This window comes from Camellia sinensis, unplaced genomic scaffold (genome assembly GCF_055761805.1).
Source record: "Camellia sinensis isolate YWXY unplaced genomic scaffold, ASM5576180v1 Unanchor1, whole genome shotgun sequence".
NCBI lineage: Eukaryota > Viridiplantae > Streptophyta > Magnoliopsida > Ericales > Theaceae > Camellia > Camellia sinensis.
The window spans coordinates 11,464,474-11,487,407 of NW_028128987.1; the positions used below are offsets into that span (position 1 = coordinate 11,464,474).

General features: G+C 41.9%; 1 protein-coding gene across 13 annotated transcripts in view; it reads left to right on the plus strand.

Moving 5' to 3' along the window:
• LOC114274144 (GCN5-related N-acetyltransferase 6, chloroplastic) overlaps nucleotides 1-22,934 on the plus strand; it is a 60,995-nt gene that overhangs the window by 18,464 nt on the left and 19,597 nt on the right. For 3 of the 13 annotated variants that reach the window (XR_014357662.1, XM_082911134.1, XM_028216484.2), the window contains one exon: nucleotides 16,283-16,499. The exons of 6 other annotated variants lie outside the window; for them this stretch is intronic. Coding sequence is in view for 6 of the 7 variants with exons in the window: in XM_082911134.1 (XP_082767260.1) it covers nucleotides 16,283-16,286 (4 nt within the window). In the remaining variant the exon portion in view is untranslated. Of the gene's footprint in view, nucleotides 1-15,717; nucleotides 15,759-16,282; nucleotides 16,500-22,934 lie in introns of those variants that run through there. 4 more of the 13 variants (XM_082911136.1, XM_082911132.1, XM_082911133.1 and 1 more) reach the window with 2 other exon arrangements.

The following is a 22,934-nucleotide window of genomic DNA, read 5'->3' on the forward strand; positions in this document are numbered from 1 at the left end:
TATGCTTCACATAGTAAATTTTAGGATTTATTAACTAATCAGAACATGAACATATAAATAAAATAAAATTCATATCATGGTTAGTAAAGGCCGATCTTTGATCGGGTGGGCGGGGGTGCTCATTATTGACCTTCCCCTCTCATACCTAAGGTTCCGAGCCAAGCATCCTTGGTAACGACGAACAGTGGCCTTGGCACGAGTCATGGGTTTCCTAATTTTCCCAAAATAAATATTAGGTGGCGACTCTGAGATCTGATGACGCAGTCCATTTTTGACAAAATTGTAATAAAATGGATTTTCAATAAAAGTTGCCAAATCTGGACTCTCATCTATGTTTCACATTGCACTCGTGAGAATAGATCAAAGAGATCTCAGGGGTCCGAACTGTTTAACGCGCACGGGTACCCCCTGGGCATGTTACAGTTTCTGGCGACTCTGCTGGGGATTTTATGAAACCTTGACTCGAACTCCATGATATGACCTTTATTTTCAATTATATGTTCATTGCATTGCATTCATTGGTGCACTTCAAGTTCTTGTGTTGCCCAGATACTGGTGGGAGCACAGGTAAGCTTTTTGTGACACTACACCTATTTTACGATACTTTAGAGGCCTTGTGTTGTAACCTTTTGAGATTTGTCAAAAGGGTAGCTTTGCTATGTAGCCCTGCTATCTAGCTTTGCTATCTAAGGTTCTCAGACTCCGAAGAGAGGCTATTTGACTCTTCTGATTTCCTGGGATCTTTATTGGTTATGACCCAAAGGGCTCTTTGGTAACGTCACCTTGGCTTCAACCCGTAAAGTAGAGCCAACCTTGTACATATAGTGAGCTATAGTATCTTTCAAATTAAGACAGAATGCTTTCCCATTTCTAGGATGTATGATACCACTTGTGTGAATAGTGAAACCCTAGATCATTCCAAGCTAGGACAGGATAACCCTACCCTCTTTAGGGGTGTTTGTTCTCTTTCCTGCTTTATGTGTAATGTATTGGATCTACACAGGGGTTCTCAAATTCGAATTAGTGGCTCAGGCTGTTCAGTTTAGCACCATTACTTCAAAATCAAAAAAAATAACAAAAACATAAAATCAAAAAAAAAAAAAAAAAAAATTTTTTTTTGTTAAAAAAAAAAAAAATGTCGATATCCCACAAAGTCGACCATCTCTGTGATTGGGGAGTGACCACCTGTTGATTGCATGAGCTTTATTTTGAATGTTGTGGCTGGCCCACATTTTGACTAGCAATTTATTTTGAATGTTGTGGCTGGTCCACACTTTGACTAGCAAAATTGAGAATGGTTTTATTCTGAGTTCTGAATTGAGTAAGTTTGTAGAGTTAGAGTCAGGCTCGAGTCAGCCTAATGAGTCAGAGTCTGTTGATTTCGATAGTGCTAACCTAGACATTTATGTCCTGTCTAGGTCCTCTTTGTCATTTTCTTTTGAGTATGTTGTCAAAAGTCTGTTGCCATTGCTGAGTCATAGTCTCTTTTCAATAAACAGAAAAATAAAAAAACAAAATGCCATAGAGTCTCTGTGCCTTAATTCATTGCATTGACCAAAGTTTTTCAAAACTTTTTCCAAAACTCTGATGAAAACAAAGAGGAAGAATTTCCTCGGGATTTGCAAATTTTGATCAATTGAGAAGAAGAGATGTGTGCTAAGCCTTTGATGAATAAAATCATTTTTGTTAAAGTGGGTACTGAGAAAGATCCTGGCTTGGTCCAAATTGGTTCTATCTTGTCTTCGCAAGAGTACGAGTGATTAGTCACTTTGTGAAAAGATTTCAAAAAACTATTTTTGTGTGGTCCTACAAAGACATGCCTGGAATTGATTATACAGCATAGGATCCCTCTTGACTCGAGGTCCGACCTCCTTAGCTCCTTAGCTTTCAAACCTTAATTCGAAGTATTCAATGATCATTCAAAGTGTAAGGCTTGCGTAGCCGAATTGGAAATATCCCTTGAATTAGGGGCCATGATGTGATTCAAATGGAAGCAGCCCTTCAACTAGGGGCAAGAAGGTTGAATGTGATTCAGATTTGAAACAGCCCTTGAACTGGGGGCAAAAGTATGAGGCTTGCATAGCTGAAATGGAGGTAGCCCTTGAACTAGGGGCAATAAGGTACCACCCTTGAGAGGCTCGCTGGGCCGAAAACCCAAAAGGGCGACCTAAGCAAAAGTTAGAGCACAAAAAAAAATAAATAAATAAAAAAAAGAAGGAAAAATAAAAAGAAAAATGAAAAGCTCGCAAGGTTGAAAACCCGAAAGGGCGGCTTTGGCAAAAGTTAGAGCGTAAAATGAGAGTGTCAATACCCGAGTGAACCTTAGCCAAAACTATGTAGGGCCTGTGATTCAGATTGGAAACAGCCCTTGAACCAGGGGCAAGAAGGTCAGATGTGATTTAAGATTTGAAGCAGTCCTTGAACTAGGGACAAAAGGTTGGATGTGATCAAAGAGTTAAAACTGAATCGTTTCCCAATGAAGACCACCCATAAAGGCAAAACCCAGAATTTGAGAGAATGAATTTTATTACACTAGGGGCAAATTCAGACCCAATTAGCCTAGTTCCTACATCATCATATCTACTGGTCAAGTGTAGCAGTCATTGGCCTAGAGATTTCACACCCAATCAACATGGACAAGCTAAAATAAAAGTACCATCCTTGAGAGGCTCGTTGGGTTGAAAACCTGGAAGGGCGACCCAAGCAGAATTTAGAGCAGAAAAAAAAAAAAATCAAAAAAATAAAAAAATAATGAAAAACAAAAAAAAAGAAATGAACAAAATGAAAAAAAATAGAAAAATGAAAAAATGAAAAGCTCGCAAGGTTGAAAACCCGAAAGGGCGGCTTTGGCAAAAGTTAGAGCACAAAAGGAGAGTGTCAATACCCGAGTGACCCTTAGCCGGAACTACGATGGCCTGATTCCTATCTTGAGGATACGTAGGTAGCTTCATCTTGAAGTTCGGCCCTAATAATTTTTCAACTCATTCATCTCGTCCATGTTTGCTTGGTGTGTCTTTAGTCGACTTGGTTGTCCTATCCGTGTTTGATTGGTGTATCTTCGTTCTGCTCAGTTCAATTGGTTTGATTTAACTTGGTTCAGTTCGGTTCGATTCGATTTGGCGGTTCGGTTCGGTCTGGTCCAGTTTTGCTCGACTTCATTCGGTTCGGATTGGCTTGGTTCAGATATCACCTTTGATTATCTGGTTTGGGACTATGCACCCCAATGGTTGATTCCATGTTAGTTGAGTAGTGGCCATTTGCAAAAATAGGTTTTGATTAATTTGAATGAATCTGACTAATTTTTCTCAAAAATTGTTCCATTTTTTGCAAAACTTAGACCATTCTTTGGATTTGAAAAGGGAAAATTTACAGTGCTCACAGTTTAGCTTACATGATTTTAAACAGAAAATGGAATAAGTATGCTAATCTAACTGTCATGTTGATCAAAACATTTTTATGAAAAAAAATAAATAAATAAAAATTTCAAGGAAATGAATTAGGGACATAGTCGAGTTAGAGATTCTGTCTTCTCCACCACTCGAGTCAACTCGTCGGTGTATATGAGTGTGTATTCATACCAGTCAAGGAATTCATACCAGTCAGTGTATATAAGTGTGTATTCATACCAGTTAGTGTATTCATACCAATCAGGGTATTCATACCAGTCAGTATATATAAGTGTGTTCCTTTCATACCAGTCAGTATATTTATACCAGTCGGTGTATTCATACCAGTCAGTGTATATAAGTGTGTTCCTTTCATACCAGTCAGTTTATTTATACCAGTCGGTGTATTCATACCAGTCAGTGTATATAAGTGTGTTCCTTTCATACCAGTCAGTTTATTTATACCAGTCGGTGTATTCATACCAGTCAGTGTATATAAGTGTGTTTGGATTTTTTTTTTTTGCTTCGTTTTTCTTTCATTAAGTCATTCTTTGATTCAGGTCAGTATAGAATCAATGTTCAATTCAGAGTTCAAAATTCAATCACTCTCAAATTCAATCAAACAAAAATGTTTTCAAGTTCAAAGTGATATGCCAGTTACGCCATCGATGTGCAAAAATTAAACTGATTTTATTGCAGTCAGGGGAGGACATCCCCGATCACAGAGACACAAAACAAAACAAAACAAAAAACAAAAACAAAAACAAAACACAAAAAAAAAAAAAAAAAAAAAACAAAAAACAAAAAAAAAAAAAAAAGAAAAAAAAGAGAGAGTAGCATTTTCTCAGTTTTCCGGCAGTAACCCGGCGGCGAAGATTGCAACCGGCTTCATTTGCACACAACTTTGTTGCCTGACTTTACCGTCAGCTGCCTCGCTTCATCTTTACTCCTTCGAAGCTTTTGAAGACTCTGCCTCAGCCTTGGCAGAGTTTCCAAAGGAGATTATTCCCCGCCGGCCATCAAATTGGTTGTGCGAAGAAACTCCGAATCGAGTCACGGAGGTCGTCAGTCGTTTCAATTCTTTGTTCTGCTTTTTCAGCACACCAATTTCTACCCGAGCGTCTTTGTACATACGTTGGAGGAGGGAGAGTTGTGCATTTAACCGATGTACCTCACACAGCCTGTTCTGCAGCCGACGGGACAAGTTGGAGACCGCTGTCACGGTCTCTACACATGACCTCAGCGTATACGAGTTTGCCTCGATGTCAGACTGTGCCGCCATGATTTGATCAACTGACATCGCTGGAAAGTTGAAAACAGGGGAAGGAGGAGGAGCCCGTGGTTGAGGTTCAGGGGAGTCAGAATTGGTCATCTCTATCGTGGACTCGTTCAGGTCTGGAAAAAGAGTGAGAGAACCATGTGAAGAGGCCATGACAGAGGAGAGTAATGCAAAAGAAAGAGGTTGCAAAGTGGTGGCAGAGAAAGTTTGCAGGCTTTGGCTCTGCTTCTCTCTCGCAGGCCTCAACTTAAGAAGAGAGCGAAGGAGAGGACAAAGAGGGAAGAAGGCTGAGATGATCATTGACAATCGGGGCACGATTGGATAGCCTGTCGATCAGGCGCCGCGATTGTTGAAATCGTGTGCCAGACACAACGCTCGAAGAAGATGACGGAAGAGAGAGTGAGACAAAAACAGAGAGAGAGGCGGGAGAATTGTATATTTATACATATATGTATACGTATTGTATATCTATGTATTATATATATTTGTTTGAACGTTTTGGTCACAAGAGTGGCTTAGGTTTAGTGGTCTAATTCGATGTTTGAAGGATGAAAGGCTGAGCCCGAGGTCAGGGGTTCGAATCCCATAACAAATGTTTCTTTTGTTTTCTTTTGGTTATATATATATATATATATATATGTCTCGTATACCTACATATATATATATATATATATATTTGTTTGCATATTTTGTCACAAGAGTGGTTTGGTTCAGTGGTTCGGTTCAGTGGTTGAGGACTAGGAAACTAAGCTTAAGATCAGAGGGTCGAACCCCCGTATCCATGCATTTTGTGTTTATCCTTTCTTTTTGTGTGTTTTGCGTACGCACGCTGTCATATACCGTATATATCTATGTATATATCCGTATGTCTTTGTATATGTCTGTACATATCTGTATATTTATATATCCGTATATGTATATATGTATACCGTATGTACATATCTGTGTGTATTTTTGTCTGTATATGAATATATGTATACCGTATATGCATGTCTGTGTATATTGTCGTATTTGTATGTACTTTGTCTATACATGGTATATGTATATGGTATTTGGTTCGAACATACAATTCCTTCTTTCATTCTGTGCATCTATCGCACAATAATCTCACTTCATGCACCTATCACATAAATCATCAAATTCAATCGCCCTGTCTTGGGCATCGCACTGTCTTGTGCATCATCAAATTCAATCGCCCTGTCTTGGGCATCGCACTGTCTTGTGCATCCAATTCAATCGCACTATCTTGTGCATCCCTACATCGCACTATCTTGTGCACCCCCCACTCGCATTGTCTTGTGCAATTTCAATTTAATCGCGCTATCTTGCGCATCACACCATCTTGTGCACTCCCTATGTCTAGGAGACCTTAAATCCTCTAAAGGTGCAATTCCTTTGGTGTTTGTCGTGCCCGAATGACTTCAGATGGTCTGGTATAGCCACCTGCCTGTGATTGCAATGAGTTCCTAGGAGACCAACTGCGACGGTGGAAACTAGAGTTCGAATGGCGATGCCTAGAACGCAAAAGGTTTGGAATTTCCGAGACTAAAGTCTGGTTTAAATACCCAGGGGTGTATCCCCGGCTTGAAATCTGTATGGCAGCCCCATAGGTTGAGGCAGCGTGTATGCGCCTCAATTCTGGATACTGAACCAACCTAGTCTGTCACCCCATTGGAGAATAGGGAAAGTTGTGAATATGATCAGGAAGAAAAGCAGCATCGGTGGCTTCTACATGTAGAGGTTACCCCTTGTCATTCTACCATACCTTCTTCCACTTGCGTGAGACGCGTTTGGATTTCGAATCCACCTTTACTCCTTTCACGTGAAACGTGATGTTTACATGGTTAAAACCTTCCCCCTCTCCGTATAAAATACGGATAGGTACGCCTGTTGGTTACACCATTATCATTCTCGTTGGTTAAAACCTTCCCTCTCTTCGTATAAAATACGTTGAGATACGCCTGTTGGTTACACCATTGTCATTTTCTACTTGGTTAAAACCTTCCCCCTCTCCGTATAAAATACGGATAGGTACGCCTGTTGGTTACACCATTATCATTCTCGTTGGTTAAAACCTTCCCTCTCTTCGTATAAAATACGTTGAGATACGCCTGTTGGTTACACCATTGTCATTTTCTACTTGGTTAAAACCTTCCCCCTCTCCGTATAAAATACGGATAGGTACGCCTGTTGGTTACACCATTATCATTCTCGTTGGTTAAAACCTTCCCTCTCTTCGTATAAAATACGTTGAGATACGCCTGTTGGTTACACCATTGTCATTTTCTCTGGTTAAAACCTTCCCCCTCTCCGTATAAAATACGGATAGGTACGCCTGTTGGTTACACCATTATCATTCTCGTTGGTTAAAACTTTCCCTCTCTTCGTATAAAATACGTTGAGATACGCCTGTTGGTTACACCATTATCATTTTCTTTGGTTAAAACCTTCCCTCTCTCCGTATAAAATACGTTGAGATACGCCTGTTGGTTATACCATTGTTGTTCTACTTGGTTAAAACCTTCCCCCTCTCCGTATAAAATACGGTTAGGTACGCCTGTTGGTTACACCATTGTCATTTTCTCTGGTTAAAACCTTCCCTCTCTCCGTATAAAATACGTTGAGATACGCCTGTTGGTTACACCATTGTCATTTTCTCTGGTTAAAACCTTCCCTCTCTCCGTATAAAATACGTTGAGATACGCCTGTTGGTTATACCATTGTTGTTCTACTTGGTTAAAACCTTCCCCCTCTCCGTATAAAATACGGTTAGGTACGCCTGTTGGTTACACCATTGTCATTTTCTCTGGTTAAAACCTTCCCTCTCTTCGTATAAAATACGTTGAGATACGCCTGTTGGTTACACCATTGTCATTTTCTACTTGGTTAATACCTTCTTCCTCTCCGTATGAGATTGTTGGTTATACCGCCATTCCTCCTATCCCGTGAAACGCATTGGGATTGCAAGTTTACTCGGTTAAAATTATGTTGTGACACATTTGTATGTGATCTTGTGGCACATTTAATGCAATGCACCCCCTGTTATGTTTCATATCATTTGCACAAAGCTTGCCTTTTCATTGTTGTCATCTTCATATCTTTATCATCACTCCATGGCATTGTATTGCATTGCATAATCATGAATTTTCAAACAACTGGCTTCGCGAAGCGTGTAAGTCCAACCTTCAAACTGCATTTTGAGCATGTCACTTCCATTCTGCCCCTGAACTACGCTGGTTTGATTCCTTGCAAAAGGATACGTAGGCAACCTTCGGGTTCAACCACCTGCATTGCATCTTGTTTGCTTGCCCAAGTCTTACGGCCTTGTCAAAAGGGTCGTCTTTGGGCTTTGACATTCACTCACGTCATGAAATGACTTTGAGCTCTGTCAAAGAGGGGCAACTGTAGACACCCCATTTTGACCGGCCCTAAGACTTGGGCGCTTTCTTTTGATTACTCAATGATGAAAACAGGAATATGCTATCTCACAAAATTCTCAGTAAAAAGATGGAATATAAACTTTAATCTTAGTCTTACACCTGTTTTTGCCAAATTATTTTAGACTCCTTCTCCATTTTCTTTCCTTTTATTATGTATTATATGTATATATATATATATATACTATGTTATATTATTATATAATATTTTATTAAATTTATTCAGTACCCTGGTTTCACCCACGCACCATACTTTTGTATATATATAATATTATATTATATAAGGGTATTATTCCTCCTTTGAAAAAAAATTCATTACACTCCCATCGTGCGTCTTTTTGTTTTCTGTGCCTTTAGACCCGCTTTGGTCAAATTATGTTGCATATTTCGCCTACTAAAATATATTTTATTAGTCCATGTATTTTAATTTTACGTATTTGTGTGTTTTTATATATTTTTCTGGGTATTTGTACATGTATTTATGCTAATAATCTATTTTATATATTATTATATTGTAAAGTGTATAGTAATTTTACTGTGCAATGCACAGTAAAATCACTGTGCATCTTTTGAAATCAACTCCTTCCACCACCGTTTCTTCTTTTGTCCTTTTCTTACAATTATTTTCTATAAAAGGGGGAAGATCAGAGAAGGAAGGAAGAATTTTTTTGGCAGGGGAGAAATCAGGAGAGTCAAAAAAATTGGGAGAGAGAATAAAAAAAAATGGGGATTGGTGCGAGGGAATATTGAGAGAAAAAGAATCAGAAAGAAGGAACTGTTAAAGTTGTAATTCCAAATTTTAACTGAGAATTGAGAACACATTCCACAGACTTGAGGGTAATCAAAAGAAAGTTTGTGAATCAGAAAATTCATCATGTCCCCGAAAGGTGAGTTTTTGCAAACTTTCATTTAATTTCAAAATGTGATATAATTTGTTTAAGTACTTTATTTATTGTTTTTCATAATATTTTTTTTTTCGCTTTAAATGGTCGGTTGAACCACCTAATTTTACTACTTTATCTGCTGTAATTTACGGTTGTATATAAACTGCTGTAATTTACATAAAATGTTGTAGTTTACTATTTATAAATTGTTGTAATTTTATCGCTTTAAATGGTCGGTTGAACCACCTAATTTTATTACTTTATCTGCTGTAATTTACGGTTGTATATAAACTGTTGTAATTTACATAAAATGTTGTAGTTTACTATTTATAAATTGTTGTAATTTTATCACTTTAAATGGTTGGTCGAACCACCTAATTTGTTAAAAGATGTGACCCCGCCAAATGAATAGTGATCGGTGGTGAATAGTAACCTCCGACGGTAAATAGTAACTTCCGGCGGTGAATAGTAACCCCGACGATGAATAGTACCTCCGGCGATGAATAGTACCTCCGGCGATGAATAGTAACAGCGGATGAAAAAAATGCCTGGTAAGATGAATAACGATCAAGAAAGGTGAATAGTAATTGTCGTGATGAATAGTAACTTCCGGCAGTGAATAGTATCTCGGGATGAATAGTGCTCCCGCAAAAATAAGTTTTCCCGAACAGAACGGAGCAGTCTTCCTACGTCAAGCAAAATATTTTCCGGCGCACATAAAGTTTCTTTATTTTATTTTATTTTATTTTATTTTTGAGAGTTTGTGAGGTTTTTATTTTGTTGTAATATTCCTTTCTCTCTCTCTTATCTGGTTTGTAATAATTTATTCAGAGCGTTGTAATAATTCCCCGCCCCGCTTCTTTCTATCCCGTTCTTTTACTTGCTTTCTTTATTTGTACATAAACATCATATTTATTTTTCATCATAGTTATGCTTCGCATCCATGTTTCATGCATCTTGATTCGGCTAAGTTTGCATTTGTGGATTTAATCAATTCCTATGTGACTATGTGCGCTACCTCATGTTCTTGAGATGATTCACATATCATATTTTAGAGGCTGAATCTTTAGTTGCATCTCATGAGTGAATTGCATTAGGATTTTGTATATAAGATCATGCATGTTTTACTAACTTTGTTTTGTAGCTTGTTCGCGGGTCGTCAAACATGTAAGTTTTTATGCTTTAGCATCCCGTTTGTGTATGTTTTTCTTACTATGTTTAAGCATCCTACCATGTGGCTATTTGCTTATGTGATATAATTGTATGAATGCCAGTGGATGGAGGTTGTGTCACTTAATTTGAAATGATATTGATTTTCATGTTTGTAAACTCAATTTATTTGAGTTATACATTTTCAAAACTCTTTCAAAACTACATGAAATCAAGTTGTTCCAAAATGGGTGACATAGTCTATACTTGTATGCTTCACATAGTAAATTTTAGGATTTATTAACTAATCAGAACATGAACATATAAATAAAATAAAATTCATATCATGGTTAGTAAAGGCCGATCTTTGATCGGGTGGGCGGGGGTGCTCATTATTGACCTTCCCCTCTCATACCTAAGGTTCCGAGCCAAGCATCCTTGGTAACGACGAACAGTGGCCTTGGCACGAGTCATGGGTTTCCTAATTTTCCCAAAATAAATATTAGGTGGCGACTCTGAGATCTGATGACGCAGTCCATTTTTGACAAAATTGTAATAAAATGGATTTTCAATAAAAGTTGCCAAATCTGGACTCTCATCTATATTTCACATTGCACTCGTGAGAATAGATCAAAGAGATCTCAGGGGTCCGAACTGTTTAACGCGCACGGGTACCCCCTGGGCATGTTACAGTGTGCAAGTTGTGGAAAGCCGCATTTCGGAGTTTGCCGTTGGGCATCAGGAGCTTGTTTTGAATGTGGTGAAATAGGTCATTGTGTGAAAGACTGTCCGATAGCAAAGGCAAATGATGGCAAGAAGGATGGGAACACTTCCAGCTCTGCACAGAAAAACAACGTTGGAAGAGCGCAGGCGAGGTAGGACAGAGTTTTTGCATTAGTACCAAGAGACACTCAGAGTGCCGAGACAGTAGTGTCAGGTACCCTTCCAATTTGCTCTCAAGATGCATACATATTGATTGATTCGGGTTCTAAGCATTCATTTGTATCTACTAAATTTGCTGAGAAGTTAAATAGAGAATTGGAACCCCTAGGTTATATGTTATCTGTGTCTACTCCGTTTAGAAGAATTATGACTGTTGCATCCATTTATAGAGCATGCGATGTTGTGATTGAGAATTTTGAATTACTAGTTGATTTGATGCCGTTGGACATAGCTCATTTTGATGTTATATTTGAAATGGATTGGTTAGTAGAAAATCATGCATCCATTAATTGTGTTTCCAAAAGCGTCGTGTTGAAACCCCCAAACCAAGTTGAGGTTACATTTCGGGGTAAAGGAGTAGTACCCCCGCCCTACTTGATCTCATCCATGAAAGCTTGTAAGTTGATCCAAAAAGGGTGTCAAGGTTATCTGTGTAATGTACTAAGTGATCTAAACGGAAACGTTGAAATTGCCGACATCCCAGTTGTCAATGAATTCCCCGACGTCTTTTCAAATGATTTGCCTGGCCACTTAGTCGAAAGAGAAATAGAATTTACCGTTGACGTCACATCGGGAACCCAGCCTATCTCTAAAAGACCCTATAGAATGGCCCTCGCCGAGCTTAAGGAATTGAAGCTTCAACTACAAGAATTGTTGGATTAGGGATTTATTAGGCCGAGCACTTCACCATGGAGAGCACCAATTCTCTTTGTCAAGAAAAAGGATGGCACACTTCGTCTTTGTATCGACTACCGAGGACTGAACAAGGTAACCATTAAGAATAAGTATCCATTGCCGAGGATTGATGATCTGCTTGACCAATTACAATGAGCACGAGTCTTTTCCAAAATTGATCTCAGGTCGGGCTCCCATCAGCTCAAGGTTAAAGCCGAAGATGTTGAGAAGACTACTTTTCGGATAAGGTATGGCCACTACGAATTTTTGGTGATGCCTTTTGGAGTGACTAATGCTCCTGCAGCATTCATGGATTTGATGAACAGAGTCTTTAAACCTCACCTGGACGAATTTGTAGTTGTCTTCATCGACGATATATTGATCTATTCCAGGAGTGAAGTTGAGCACGAGAAGTATCTAAGACTTGCCTTGCAGATTTTGAGGGATAGGAAGTTGTACGCCAAGCTTAGCAAGTGTGAGTTTTGGCTTTCCAGCATTTCATTTTTGGGACATGTGATTAATGAAGAGGGTATCTCCGTTGATCCAAGTAAGATTGAAGCCGTTGTGAATTGGCCGACCCGACCAATGTGTCCGAGGTTCGTAGTTTTCTGGGTTTGGCCAGTTATTTCAGAAAGTTTGTGAAGGATTTTTCGAAGATTTCAATACATTTGACGCAACTAACTCAGAAATGGGTGGCGTATGAATGGACCGAGGATAGGGAATCAGCCTTCCAGGAGCTAAAGATGAGGTTAGTCACAGCACCAGTTCTTTTACTGCCGACAGGTAATGAGGAGTTTCAGATTTATAGTGATGCATCACATAAGGGTTTGGGTTGTGTGTTAATGCAAGAGGGTAAAGTCATAGCATATGCATCTCACCAATTGAAACCCCATGAGAAGAACTATCCCACCCATGATCTAGAATTAGTAGTCGTAGTATTTGCTTTGAAGATTTGGCGTCATTACTTGTATGGAGCTTCTTGTCAAATTTTCACAGATCACAAGAGTTTGAAGTATTTGTTCACTCAGAAAGAACTGAATATGAGATAGAGAAGATGACTTGAGTTATTGAAGGATTACGACATGCAGATTTAATATGATCCGGGTAAAGCAAACTCAGTGGCCGACGTGTTAAGCAGGAAGTTAGTTGGGAGTTCAGCTTATTTGTCAATGATTTCAGTGGAGCCGACTATCATTGAGGAAGTAAAGACCAGGCAGATGGAAGACAGATTCTTCAGGAAGGTGATTGATGAGATTGTCGCTAAGCCGAGGTCAGGGTATACTATTGAAAATCAGGAACTCAAGTTTAAAGGAAGGTTGTGCGTAGCCGACGTCCCAGAGTTAAAAAGGAAGATTTTGCAGGAAGCCCATGGTTCCTGATTTGTAGTACATCCAGGGAACACCAAGATGTATCAAGATGTGAAGCAGACTTTTTGGTGGCCAAAAATGAAAAGAGAAATAGCCGAGTTTGTATCTCAGTGCCTATATTGTCAGCAAGTAAAAGCAGAGCATCAGAGACCAGCAGGACTTCTTCAACCTTTGTTGATTCCCGATGGAAATGGGAGCACATCTCTATAGATTTTGTGATTGGGTTGCCGAGGGCATAGAGGGGTATGGATTTAATTTGGGTTGTGGTCGATAGATTAACTAAGTCAGCACACTTCTTGCCTGTTAAGACTACCTTTAATGCCGATCAACTCGCTTTGTTGTATATGAATGAGATTGTTAGACTTCATGGAGTGTCGATGTCCATTGTGTCAGACCGAGATCCGAAGTTCATTTCTAGATTTTGGCGGAGTCTACAAGGAGCTTTGGGAACAGAGTTGAAATTTAGCACAGCTTTTCATCCCCAGACCGATGGGCAAACAGAGAGAATAATTCAGACGCTTGAAGATATGCTCAGACTATGTGTATTGGACTTCAAGGGAAGTTGGGAAGTGCATCTACCATTAGTAGAATTCGCTTACAACAACAGCAGATCGCCGATATGTTGGACCGAAGTAGGAGACAAAGCTTTAATCGGTCCCGAACTGATCCAAGTGACAACCGAAAAGATTAAACTTATCCGACAAAGAATTAGGACTGCTCAGAGTCGACAAAAGAGTTACGCCGACCAGAGAAGAAGAGAGTTAGAATTTGAAGTTGGGGATCATGTATTCCTGAAGATTTCGCCGATGAAGGGAGTTTCAAGATTTGGGAAGAAAGGTAAGTTAGCACCTCGTTATATTGGACCGTTTGAAATCCTCGAAAAAGTTAACCCAATTGCTTACAGGCTTGCTTTGCCACCAGAACTAAGTCAAGTCCACAATGTGTTTCACATTTCGATGTTGAGGAAGTATATTCAGGATCCATTGCATGCGATTGATCATTCCGGGATTGTGGTTAACAAAGATTTGGGTTATGAGGAGAAGCCAATGAGAATTATCGATAGACAAGTGAAGCAGTTGAGGAACAAGTCGATACCGATGGTGAAGGTTGAATGGAAAGAACATTATGGCAAAGATGCTACATGGGAAATGGAAGAAGAAATGAAATTCCGACATCCAGAATTGTTTTCAGAGCAAGGTAACTTAAGTTTGGGGACCAAACTTCTTTAAGGAGGGTAGGCTGTAGTGACCCTCACCCCCATCTTAGTCATGTTCATGTGCATTTGCACGTTTTGTTTTGTTCAGCTTGAATTTGTAGATTTCAACTTATTTTGCCTTAAGTAAGGTTTCCGTCTTGTTTTGTGCTTATGTAATTTGGCTTGCGTATTGTTTGTGTGTTCCGCCTCTTGTCCGGTGTGTAACCGAGGTCTTGTTAAGCCTAGGTCGCACCTTTGAACCTCTTACACTTAGTACTATCTTGGAACCAATTTGTTTGACCTGCACCTCTACCTCCATCCTGACATATTGGCCGAGATGTCATCATCTAGGTCGAGGTATACTCCACCGAGGCCGAGATATGAATCATTTAAGCCGAGATGTTACCATCTAGACATCCTTGATCCTTGCACCTAGTGGTCTTGTTCTGGACCAATATAACCTAGGCCGAGATGTGGCACATCTAGGCCAAGGTGTGACACATTCGGACCATGCGTTATCCATCCCTGCCGAGATCATTGGGACCCCTCTTGCCGAAGCTTTGTCCTTAGCCGAGATCATTACCTGCCGGAGTGCCTATGCCACCTTGTTTGTTGAACACACTTTGTCATAATCTTGTCTTTTCACTCAATCACCTTTTTTAGAAGAGTCAACCAGACAATGCCACGTGTCCCAGCAGAGGGTTAAGTTAGTGAGTTGTTGAGAAACACATCATTTTGTGTCATATCCTTGTCTTTTAGAGAGAGAGGCTCTAGGAAGAGAAGGAGGAGTTCTTAGAGAGGGAATAGATTTCCAAGCTTGATCTTCACACCTTGAGCCGTTAGATTCGTGTCTTGAGGTTAGAATCTTGATCTACTCTTGTTGTTCTTATTGTTCATCTAGTTGCATTGCATGATCGAGCACGATTTGTAAGCCATGCATTGATTTAAAGTTTGGTTTTAGAAAGAGAAAGTGATATTCATGTGTTCTTAAATAAAAGTCTTGTTTGATCCGAAAACTTGCACCAAGATTCATGTTTTTGTGTTTGTTTTCATAAGATCTTCAAGTATGGGTACCCAGGTCCATGTTTTCGAACTCATCTCATGAAATCCCAGATTTCGTAATAACAAGTTGTGATTAAGCATTCATGTTTTTCATGTTCTTCAGCAAAGGAAAACCCAGATTTTCCCGACTTCATTTCCTTAAATGTGGCCATCGGGACCACACCTCGGCAAGGAGGTGTGGGACCTCGGCCTAGACCTAGTTGGTGCCCATTATGTTTTCCGAGATGAGAAATAGTGTTTTGTTTTGGTCCGATTTAGTTTTGAAGGAATGCCAAGATCATTTGTATTCATGTAAAGCTTGTTTGAGAGTGCATTCAATAGACTTTGCCATGTGTTTGTAGGACTTGGACTCTTGCTTTGACCCCAACGTTCGAAGAACTATGTGAGTGGTATTTTTAATAAAGCTATGTTATGACATTTGATAAAGCTTTGCCTTGCTTGTTTTGGAAAAGTATTTGTTATGCATGAATGACTATCCTTATTTTATGTATCAAGTATTAACTTTGATTTTGACAACATTCTTGACAAGTTCGTACGTGCTAAGGGACTATAAGCATTTGTAGCACAAGTCCGTACGTGCTAAGGGACTTTAAGCATTTGTAGCACAAGTCCGTACGTGCTAAGGGACTATAAGCATTTGTAACACAAGTCCGTACGTGCTAGGGGACTCTAAACTTTTATAGCACCTTTGTTAATGTCATCCCTTGTACTATATTGATGCTAGTAAGCATCCCTTGAAGTTTTGAAGACTTGTTAGATGGACTTGGTTCATCCCTTGATTTCGTATTAGTTATGCTATGTATTGTATTGTTTAGAAAAGAGACCTCGGATATCATTCATGCAAACTCCTTTATTGATTATATCATTCACTGAGTATCCAAGCTCACCCTCTCTATATATATGTAGGTGATGAGTAGGACGGCAGTGACGCCTAGATGCGTTTGGCATGATGTTTTGGATTCGTACTTTTGATAGCATCTTGAAGACTATGCTTCTTGGCTTGTGACTCATTGTATTTTGCATATGTCAGCTTGAGAAGTCTTTTGATCAAGATGTATTATGTACTTATTCATTTGTATTCAAGTTGTAAGACCTCGATATGATGTATGCCATTCATTTGATTTATGCACGGCTCTTATAGACTAATCAGAATTAAATTATTGCTTCCGCACATGTAAGCCCCATATGTATACTCTGTTTGTGTGTAAATCTTTCCAAGTTGGCCCTTGGCAATCTCGGATTGCTGGCCATCATGGCACCATTCTACTAGGGGCGGAATGGGGTCGTGACACGAACATTGAAGAATCAAGATTCGAAACATTCGGCCATTGCCACGGAAGGTCGGACCCAACCTTATTCGGCTAGATAGTCGATTAAGCAAGGGGGCGAGCAAAGATCGGTTTATTACAAAATATGCCGAATAGAAGGTTGGATTTGGAACTAATCCCGAGGCCCAAAGAAGAAAAGATATAAATAGAAGAGACATCAGCCAGAAAGAGATATGTGATAATTGTGGTGTTTAACTTAGAATACAAGTAATCTAGAACGAGAGTCTGACTTGTCCGTCGGAGTGCTAATTCCGGCACCCCCGACCGAAGTATTTACTTCCTTTCAGGTGTCTATCGGTGGATCACGAGCGTCCCCCAGGATCAAAAGAGTATTTCCTAAAACCGCCATCCCCACAATTGGCGCCGTCTGTGGGAATACTAAAGCATATCCATGGCAGACATGACAGAGGATCCTCTAATAGTCACTGATGAAAACACGCAGGTAGACGTTTTCACTCCAACAAACACGCACGGACCGGAGCTTCTCCTAGTAAGACGCGTTTTGAACTTCGCCTCACCTTCGACTCCAGAACATGAGGCAATGCAAGCGATCATAGAGCAGGCAAAGCAAAATGAGCAGAGGTTGGAAAACTTGATCGATGAGAACGAGCGCCTCCGTCAGGATTTGGCTTTGGAGGTAGCAAAATCCAAACAAGCCGTGCCCCAAAATCCCGAGCAACCTTTGAAAGCAGGTGATCGACGACCTCGAGCCCGGCTTCAAGGCACCGATAGTAGCTTTGGCTTATTATCCCCGGATCCCAAGAAAAATGGATGATCTAAAGTTTTCAGTTCCTCCGGAGAAAGTCCGCATATGAAGTGGGCCCCCTCATTGTACACCAGGCCATCAGAAGCGGTGGCACCTCCCAACTCGACAAAAAAGGATAGGCGGTGTGAATGTCGCGAAGATCACGATCGTGATAGTAGCTGTGCCATGAAAGACCTTCAGGAGTTGGTCCGAGATGTTCAGCCCCAGCACCATGCCCAAACGTGCGCAACCAGACCAATTGTACTTCGACGGGAATCACCTCCACTTGCAGTCATCCATATGATATACAGCTTGCCAACGCCCTCAGCCGCGCATACAATTCGAACATACCCTGCATCCCAGAAGTAACTCACGCCGGCAAAACGGCCGCATGAAGCTCCGAGTATTGCCTTTGACGATTCTGATCTTATCGGCATAACAGTCCCCCACATTGATCCACTGGTCATTGAACTACGTGCCAACTGATTTACTATCGAACGCGTTCTCATAGACTAGGGAAGTACTTCTGAGGTTATGTATTACAAGACCTTCATCAAACTTGACTTAAACGAATCAAACTTGTCTCCGGCCCCTTATCCATTATTCGGCTTCAACGCAAATTCAGAATATCCATTGGGGAAAATCATACTACCCGTCTAAGCAGGCTCCCGAACAATGGATGTGGAATTCTTGGTCGTCAGGCTGCCTTCGCCGTACAATCTCATCATGGGACGAACTTGGTTGCATACTATACGGGCTGTCCCGAGCACCTATCATCAGCTTTTGCGCTTCCCGACAGAATATGGCATCGAGCAGATCCGTGGTTCCCAACAATCAGCACAAGTATGCTATCTCCTCTCCGGAAAGACGCCAAAGGATTTGCAAGTTAATTCCATCGAGGTGCTGGATCGTGAAAGCCTCGACGATGTCGGGCGGCTCCCGAATGAGAAAGCCACAGAAGACTTAGACCGAATTGAGATTGACGGCAATCCAGAGAGATTCTTCATGGTCGGCACCTCCCTGAATCAAACCGACAGACAGCAGCTAGTATCCTTCCTGCTCGATAATCTTGATGTATTTGCATGGACTCCATATGAAATGTTGGGCGTCCACCCAACTGTTTCCGAGCATCGTTTGAATGTTGACCCTAAGTGCAAACCGATCATGCAGAAAAGCCGGCGATTTGCCGCAGAGCACACTACCGCCGTGATTGAAGAGGTTGACCGGCTGCTTGATGCAGGGGCAATCAGGGAAGTTACCTACCCCACATGGCTCTCTAATACTGTAGTTGTGAAGAAGAAGAACGGTACATGGCGAGTCTGCGTTGATTTCACGGATCTAAACAAAGCCTGCCCCAAAGACTGTTTTCCTCTCCCAAGAATAGACCAACTGGTAGATGCTACAGCACGCCATCAGCGCATGAGTTTCCTCGATGCTTACCGAGGCTACCATCAAATTGTCATGCATCCGGAGGACCAGGAAAAAACTGCATTCCTCACCCCAAGAGAAACCTACTGCTATAAGGTTATGCCTTTTGGGCTGAAGAACGCCGGGGCAACCTACCAGAGACTAGTCACCACCATGTTCAAAAAGCAACTCGATCGCACAATGGAAGTGTACATTGACGATATGGTGGTCAAGTCAAAGGTAAAGCAGAATCATATAGCCGATCTTGAAGAAACATTCGACATCATACGCAAATATGGAATGAAGCTGAACACTTCCAAATGTACCTTTGGAATCGGCTTTGGCAAATTCTTGGGATATATCATCAATCACCGAGGAATCATAGCTAACCCAAGGCAGATCACAGCAATCCTGGAGCTCAGCTCCCCCCGATCAGTAAAAGAGGTGCAAAAGTTAATGGGGATGGTCGTCGCGCTCAACAGGTTCATCAGTCGTTCCACAGATCGCTGCCGACAATTCTTTCATACACCACGGTAGGGCAAGGCTTTTGAATGGTCCTCCGAATGCGAAGCCACTTTCAACGGCCTTAAGACATACCTCCGCTCAGTACCACTCTTGGCAACGCCCTCTCTTGGTGACACGCTCATTATGTATCTGGCAATTTTCGACCGGGCCGTCAGCGCCGTGCTAATAAAGGAAGAGCTGGAAGAGCAACGGTCGGTGTATTATGTGAGCAAGGCAATGGTTGATGCCAAAACACGCTACCTTTCGCTGGAAAAGTTCATCCTAGCCCTAGTCATGGCGGCGAGGAAACTGATGCATTACTTCCAGAGTCATAGTATTGGGGTGCTAACAGACTATTCCCTCCGATCTGTACTATGCAGTGCAAAAGCTTCCGGACGTGTTTCAAAGTGGGCTCTGGAACTTGGCCAATACGATGTTCAATTTCTACCCAGAACCTCAATCAAAGGGCAGGTGCTTGCCGACTTTGTCGTCGAATTCACTGGTGTCCTGACCGACTTCAAGCCTGACGAAATTCGACCGAAGCTGAGTTGGAGGATTTATGTTGGGGATATTTGGCAGTTGTATTGCGATGGGTCGTCCAATCAGTGGGGCAGTGGAGCCGAAGTTGTCATCATGTCTCCTAACGGCGCAATAATTGAGCAGGCCGTTAAGGTTGGCTTCGAAGCATCAAATATCGAAGCCAAATACGAAGCCCTCCTAGGCGGTTTACGGAATGTGCATGTTCTTGGCGCTCAGCGTTTGCTTGTGTTTTGTGATTCAAAACTGGTGATCAACCAGCTAAAGGGGGAATACGCTGCAAGGAACGACCGCGGCAAGGAACCACCGCATGGCGGCCTACATGAAAACGGCCAATACCTTGTTGGCAAAATTCGACCATCATGAGTTGAACCAGATAACACGTGATCAGAACACCCATGCAGACGCCTTGGCTTGCCTAGCCTCCGCCATCAACTCAGAGATTAAACGGACTATCGAAGTAAGTTTCATCCTAGAGCCAAGCATTGGCCCTTCGGAAGAAGTCCAGATTAACGTTATAGAATTTGACCCAAGCTGGATGGATCCCATTGCTGCTTTCCTGTCTTCTAACCAACTCCCAGAGGAGAAGAAAGAAGCACACAAGTTGCGAAACAAAGCCATGAGATACTACTTAGATTCGCAAGGAGGGCTCTATAAAAAATCCCTCTCTGTCCCATATTTGGAATGCGTGCACCCAGACAAAGTCGAGGAGCTTCTGACTGAGATACATGAGGGCAGTTGTGGTGCCCATTCTGGCGGGCATTCTTTGGCCCATCGAGCTATAATGCAGGGGTATTATTGGCCGACAATGAGAGCGGACGCCGAGTGTTATGCGAAAAAGTGTGAACAGTGCCAGAAGTTCTCCCCACTAACCCATTTGCCCGCAAAAGAGCTGAATTCTATTACCAATCCCTGGCCGTTCGCCTAGTGGGGGCTCGATATCATAGGACCATTGTCGAGGGCCCTAGGAATAAGCGATACTTGATCGTCGCAACAGATTACTTCACAAAATGGGTCGAAGCGGAGGCATTAACACACATTCGAGACGTTGATGTTAAACGCTTTGTGTGGAGGAACATCATAACACGATTCGGCATTTCAAGAGCCCTTATTTCAGACAACGGCACTCAATTTGATTGTGGTGTTTACCAAAAACTGTGCGACAAATATGGTATCCGGCCGTATTTTTCTATGCCGGCTTACCTCAAAAGCAATGATCAGGCCGAAGTTTCGAACAAATCCATCTTGGACGGCATCAAGAAAAGGCTGGAGAAAGCCAAAGGCAAATAGGTCGAAGAATTGTCGAGTGTATTGTGGGCTCATCGAACAACACCGAGGAGATCAACTGGAGAAACTCCGTTTGCCCTATGCTTTGGCAACCAGGCGATCTTACCCCTGGAGATCGGCCTCCCAACCCTGAAGTCGCAAGTTTTTGATACAGGCCGAAACGACATGATGCTGGCTTTGGATTTGATTCTAATCGAAGAACGAAGAGACCGCGCCCTTGCGTCCAAGGCACGGTACCAGCAATAGTTGGCGAAATCATACAATCAACGAGTTCAGCTACACCGCTACACACAAGGAGAATTGGTCCTGAAGAAGGTGCTTCCAGCCGACAGGAAGTCGGCTGATGGAAAACTTGGTCCAAACTGGAACGGCCCCTATCAAATAGATTCCATCGCAGGAACAGGGGCATATCGGCTGAAAGATATGACAGGAAGGAGTCTTCCAAGGCCTTGGAACTCGACCCACTTGCGAAAGTTTTATCATTAAACCTGACCTGTAGGGAATGATTTTAGTGTTAAACGATTCGCCATGTACAAATTCCACTTTTGTAATACGAGGATTCTAGTCGAAAATTGTTCTAAAAGTGTTCCGAAAAAGCTTCCAAATTCGGAGCGCCCTTCGTGGATATCACGATCGACCACTCAAAGTCTCCGGATTCGGAGCCCCTTCGGCGCATGACGCTGTTGGGCAGAAAAAGCCTCTGGATTGGGAGCGCCCTTCGTGGATATCACGATCGGCCACTGAAAGCCTCCGGATTCGGAGCCCCTTCGGCACATGACGCCGTTGGGCCGAAAAAGCCTCCGAATTCGGAGCGCCCTTCGTAGATATCACGATCGGCCAATCAAAGTCTCCGGATTCGGAGCCCCTTCGGCACATGACGCCGTTGGGCCGAAAAAGCCTTCAGATTCAGAGCGCCCTTCGTGGATATCACGATCGGCCACTCAAAGCTTCCAGATTCGGAGCACTTTTCGTGGATATCACGATCGGCCAATCAAAGTCTCCGGATTCGGAGCGCTCTTCGTGGATATCACGATCGACCACTCAAAGTCTCCGGATTCAGAGCCCCTTCGGCGCATGACGCCATTGGGCCAAAAAAGCCTCTGGATTCGGAGCGCCCTTCGTAGATATCACGATCGGCCACTCAAAGTTTCCGAATTCAGAGCGCCCTTCGTGGATATTGCGATCGGCCAATCAAAGTCTTCGGATTCGGAGCGCCCTTTGTGGATATCACAATCGGCCACTCAAAGTCTCCGGATTCGGAGCCCCTTCGACGCATGACGTCGTCCTAGCCTAAGCCTGGAGCCGAATAAATACCTAAAGAAAATGCCGGATTCGGAGTCTTATCAACACCGTTTTTGGGCAATGTAACAAGCATACTGAATAAATATTTAGTGACGTGCTCCATTTGGACGAGCCGGCTAAAACCGTTTATTCAAACAATCTCTGTCCAACAAAGCACAAAACATGCAAACATATATACGCCAAAGAATTACATAATTATGCAATTTGACAAGTAATTATAAGGCAACAGGAATATTAACAACATAGCATCTTATTCATCTGACAAGTAATTACATAATTTTTGACGCAATCCGCGCCTGAACATTACAACGAATATTTTTATGCAGCCTCCCCTCATCGTCGCTCTTTTCGACCTCAAAGGCGGAAAAGGGAAAATGATTACGTCGGTACCGCAGCAACGCCGAATCGACACCCTTTGCTTGAAGAGCCTCTGCGGCCTGAAGTGTCG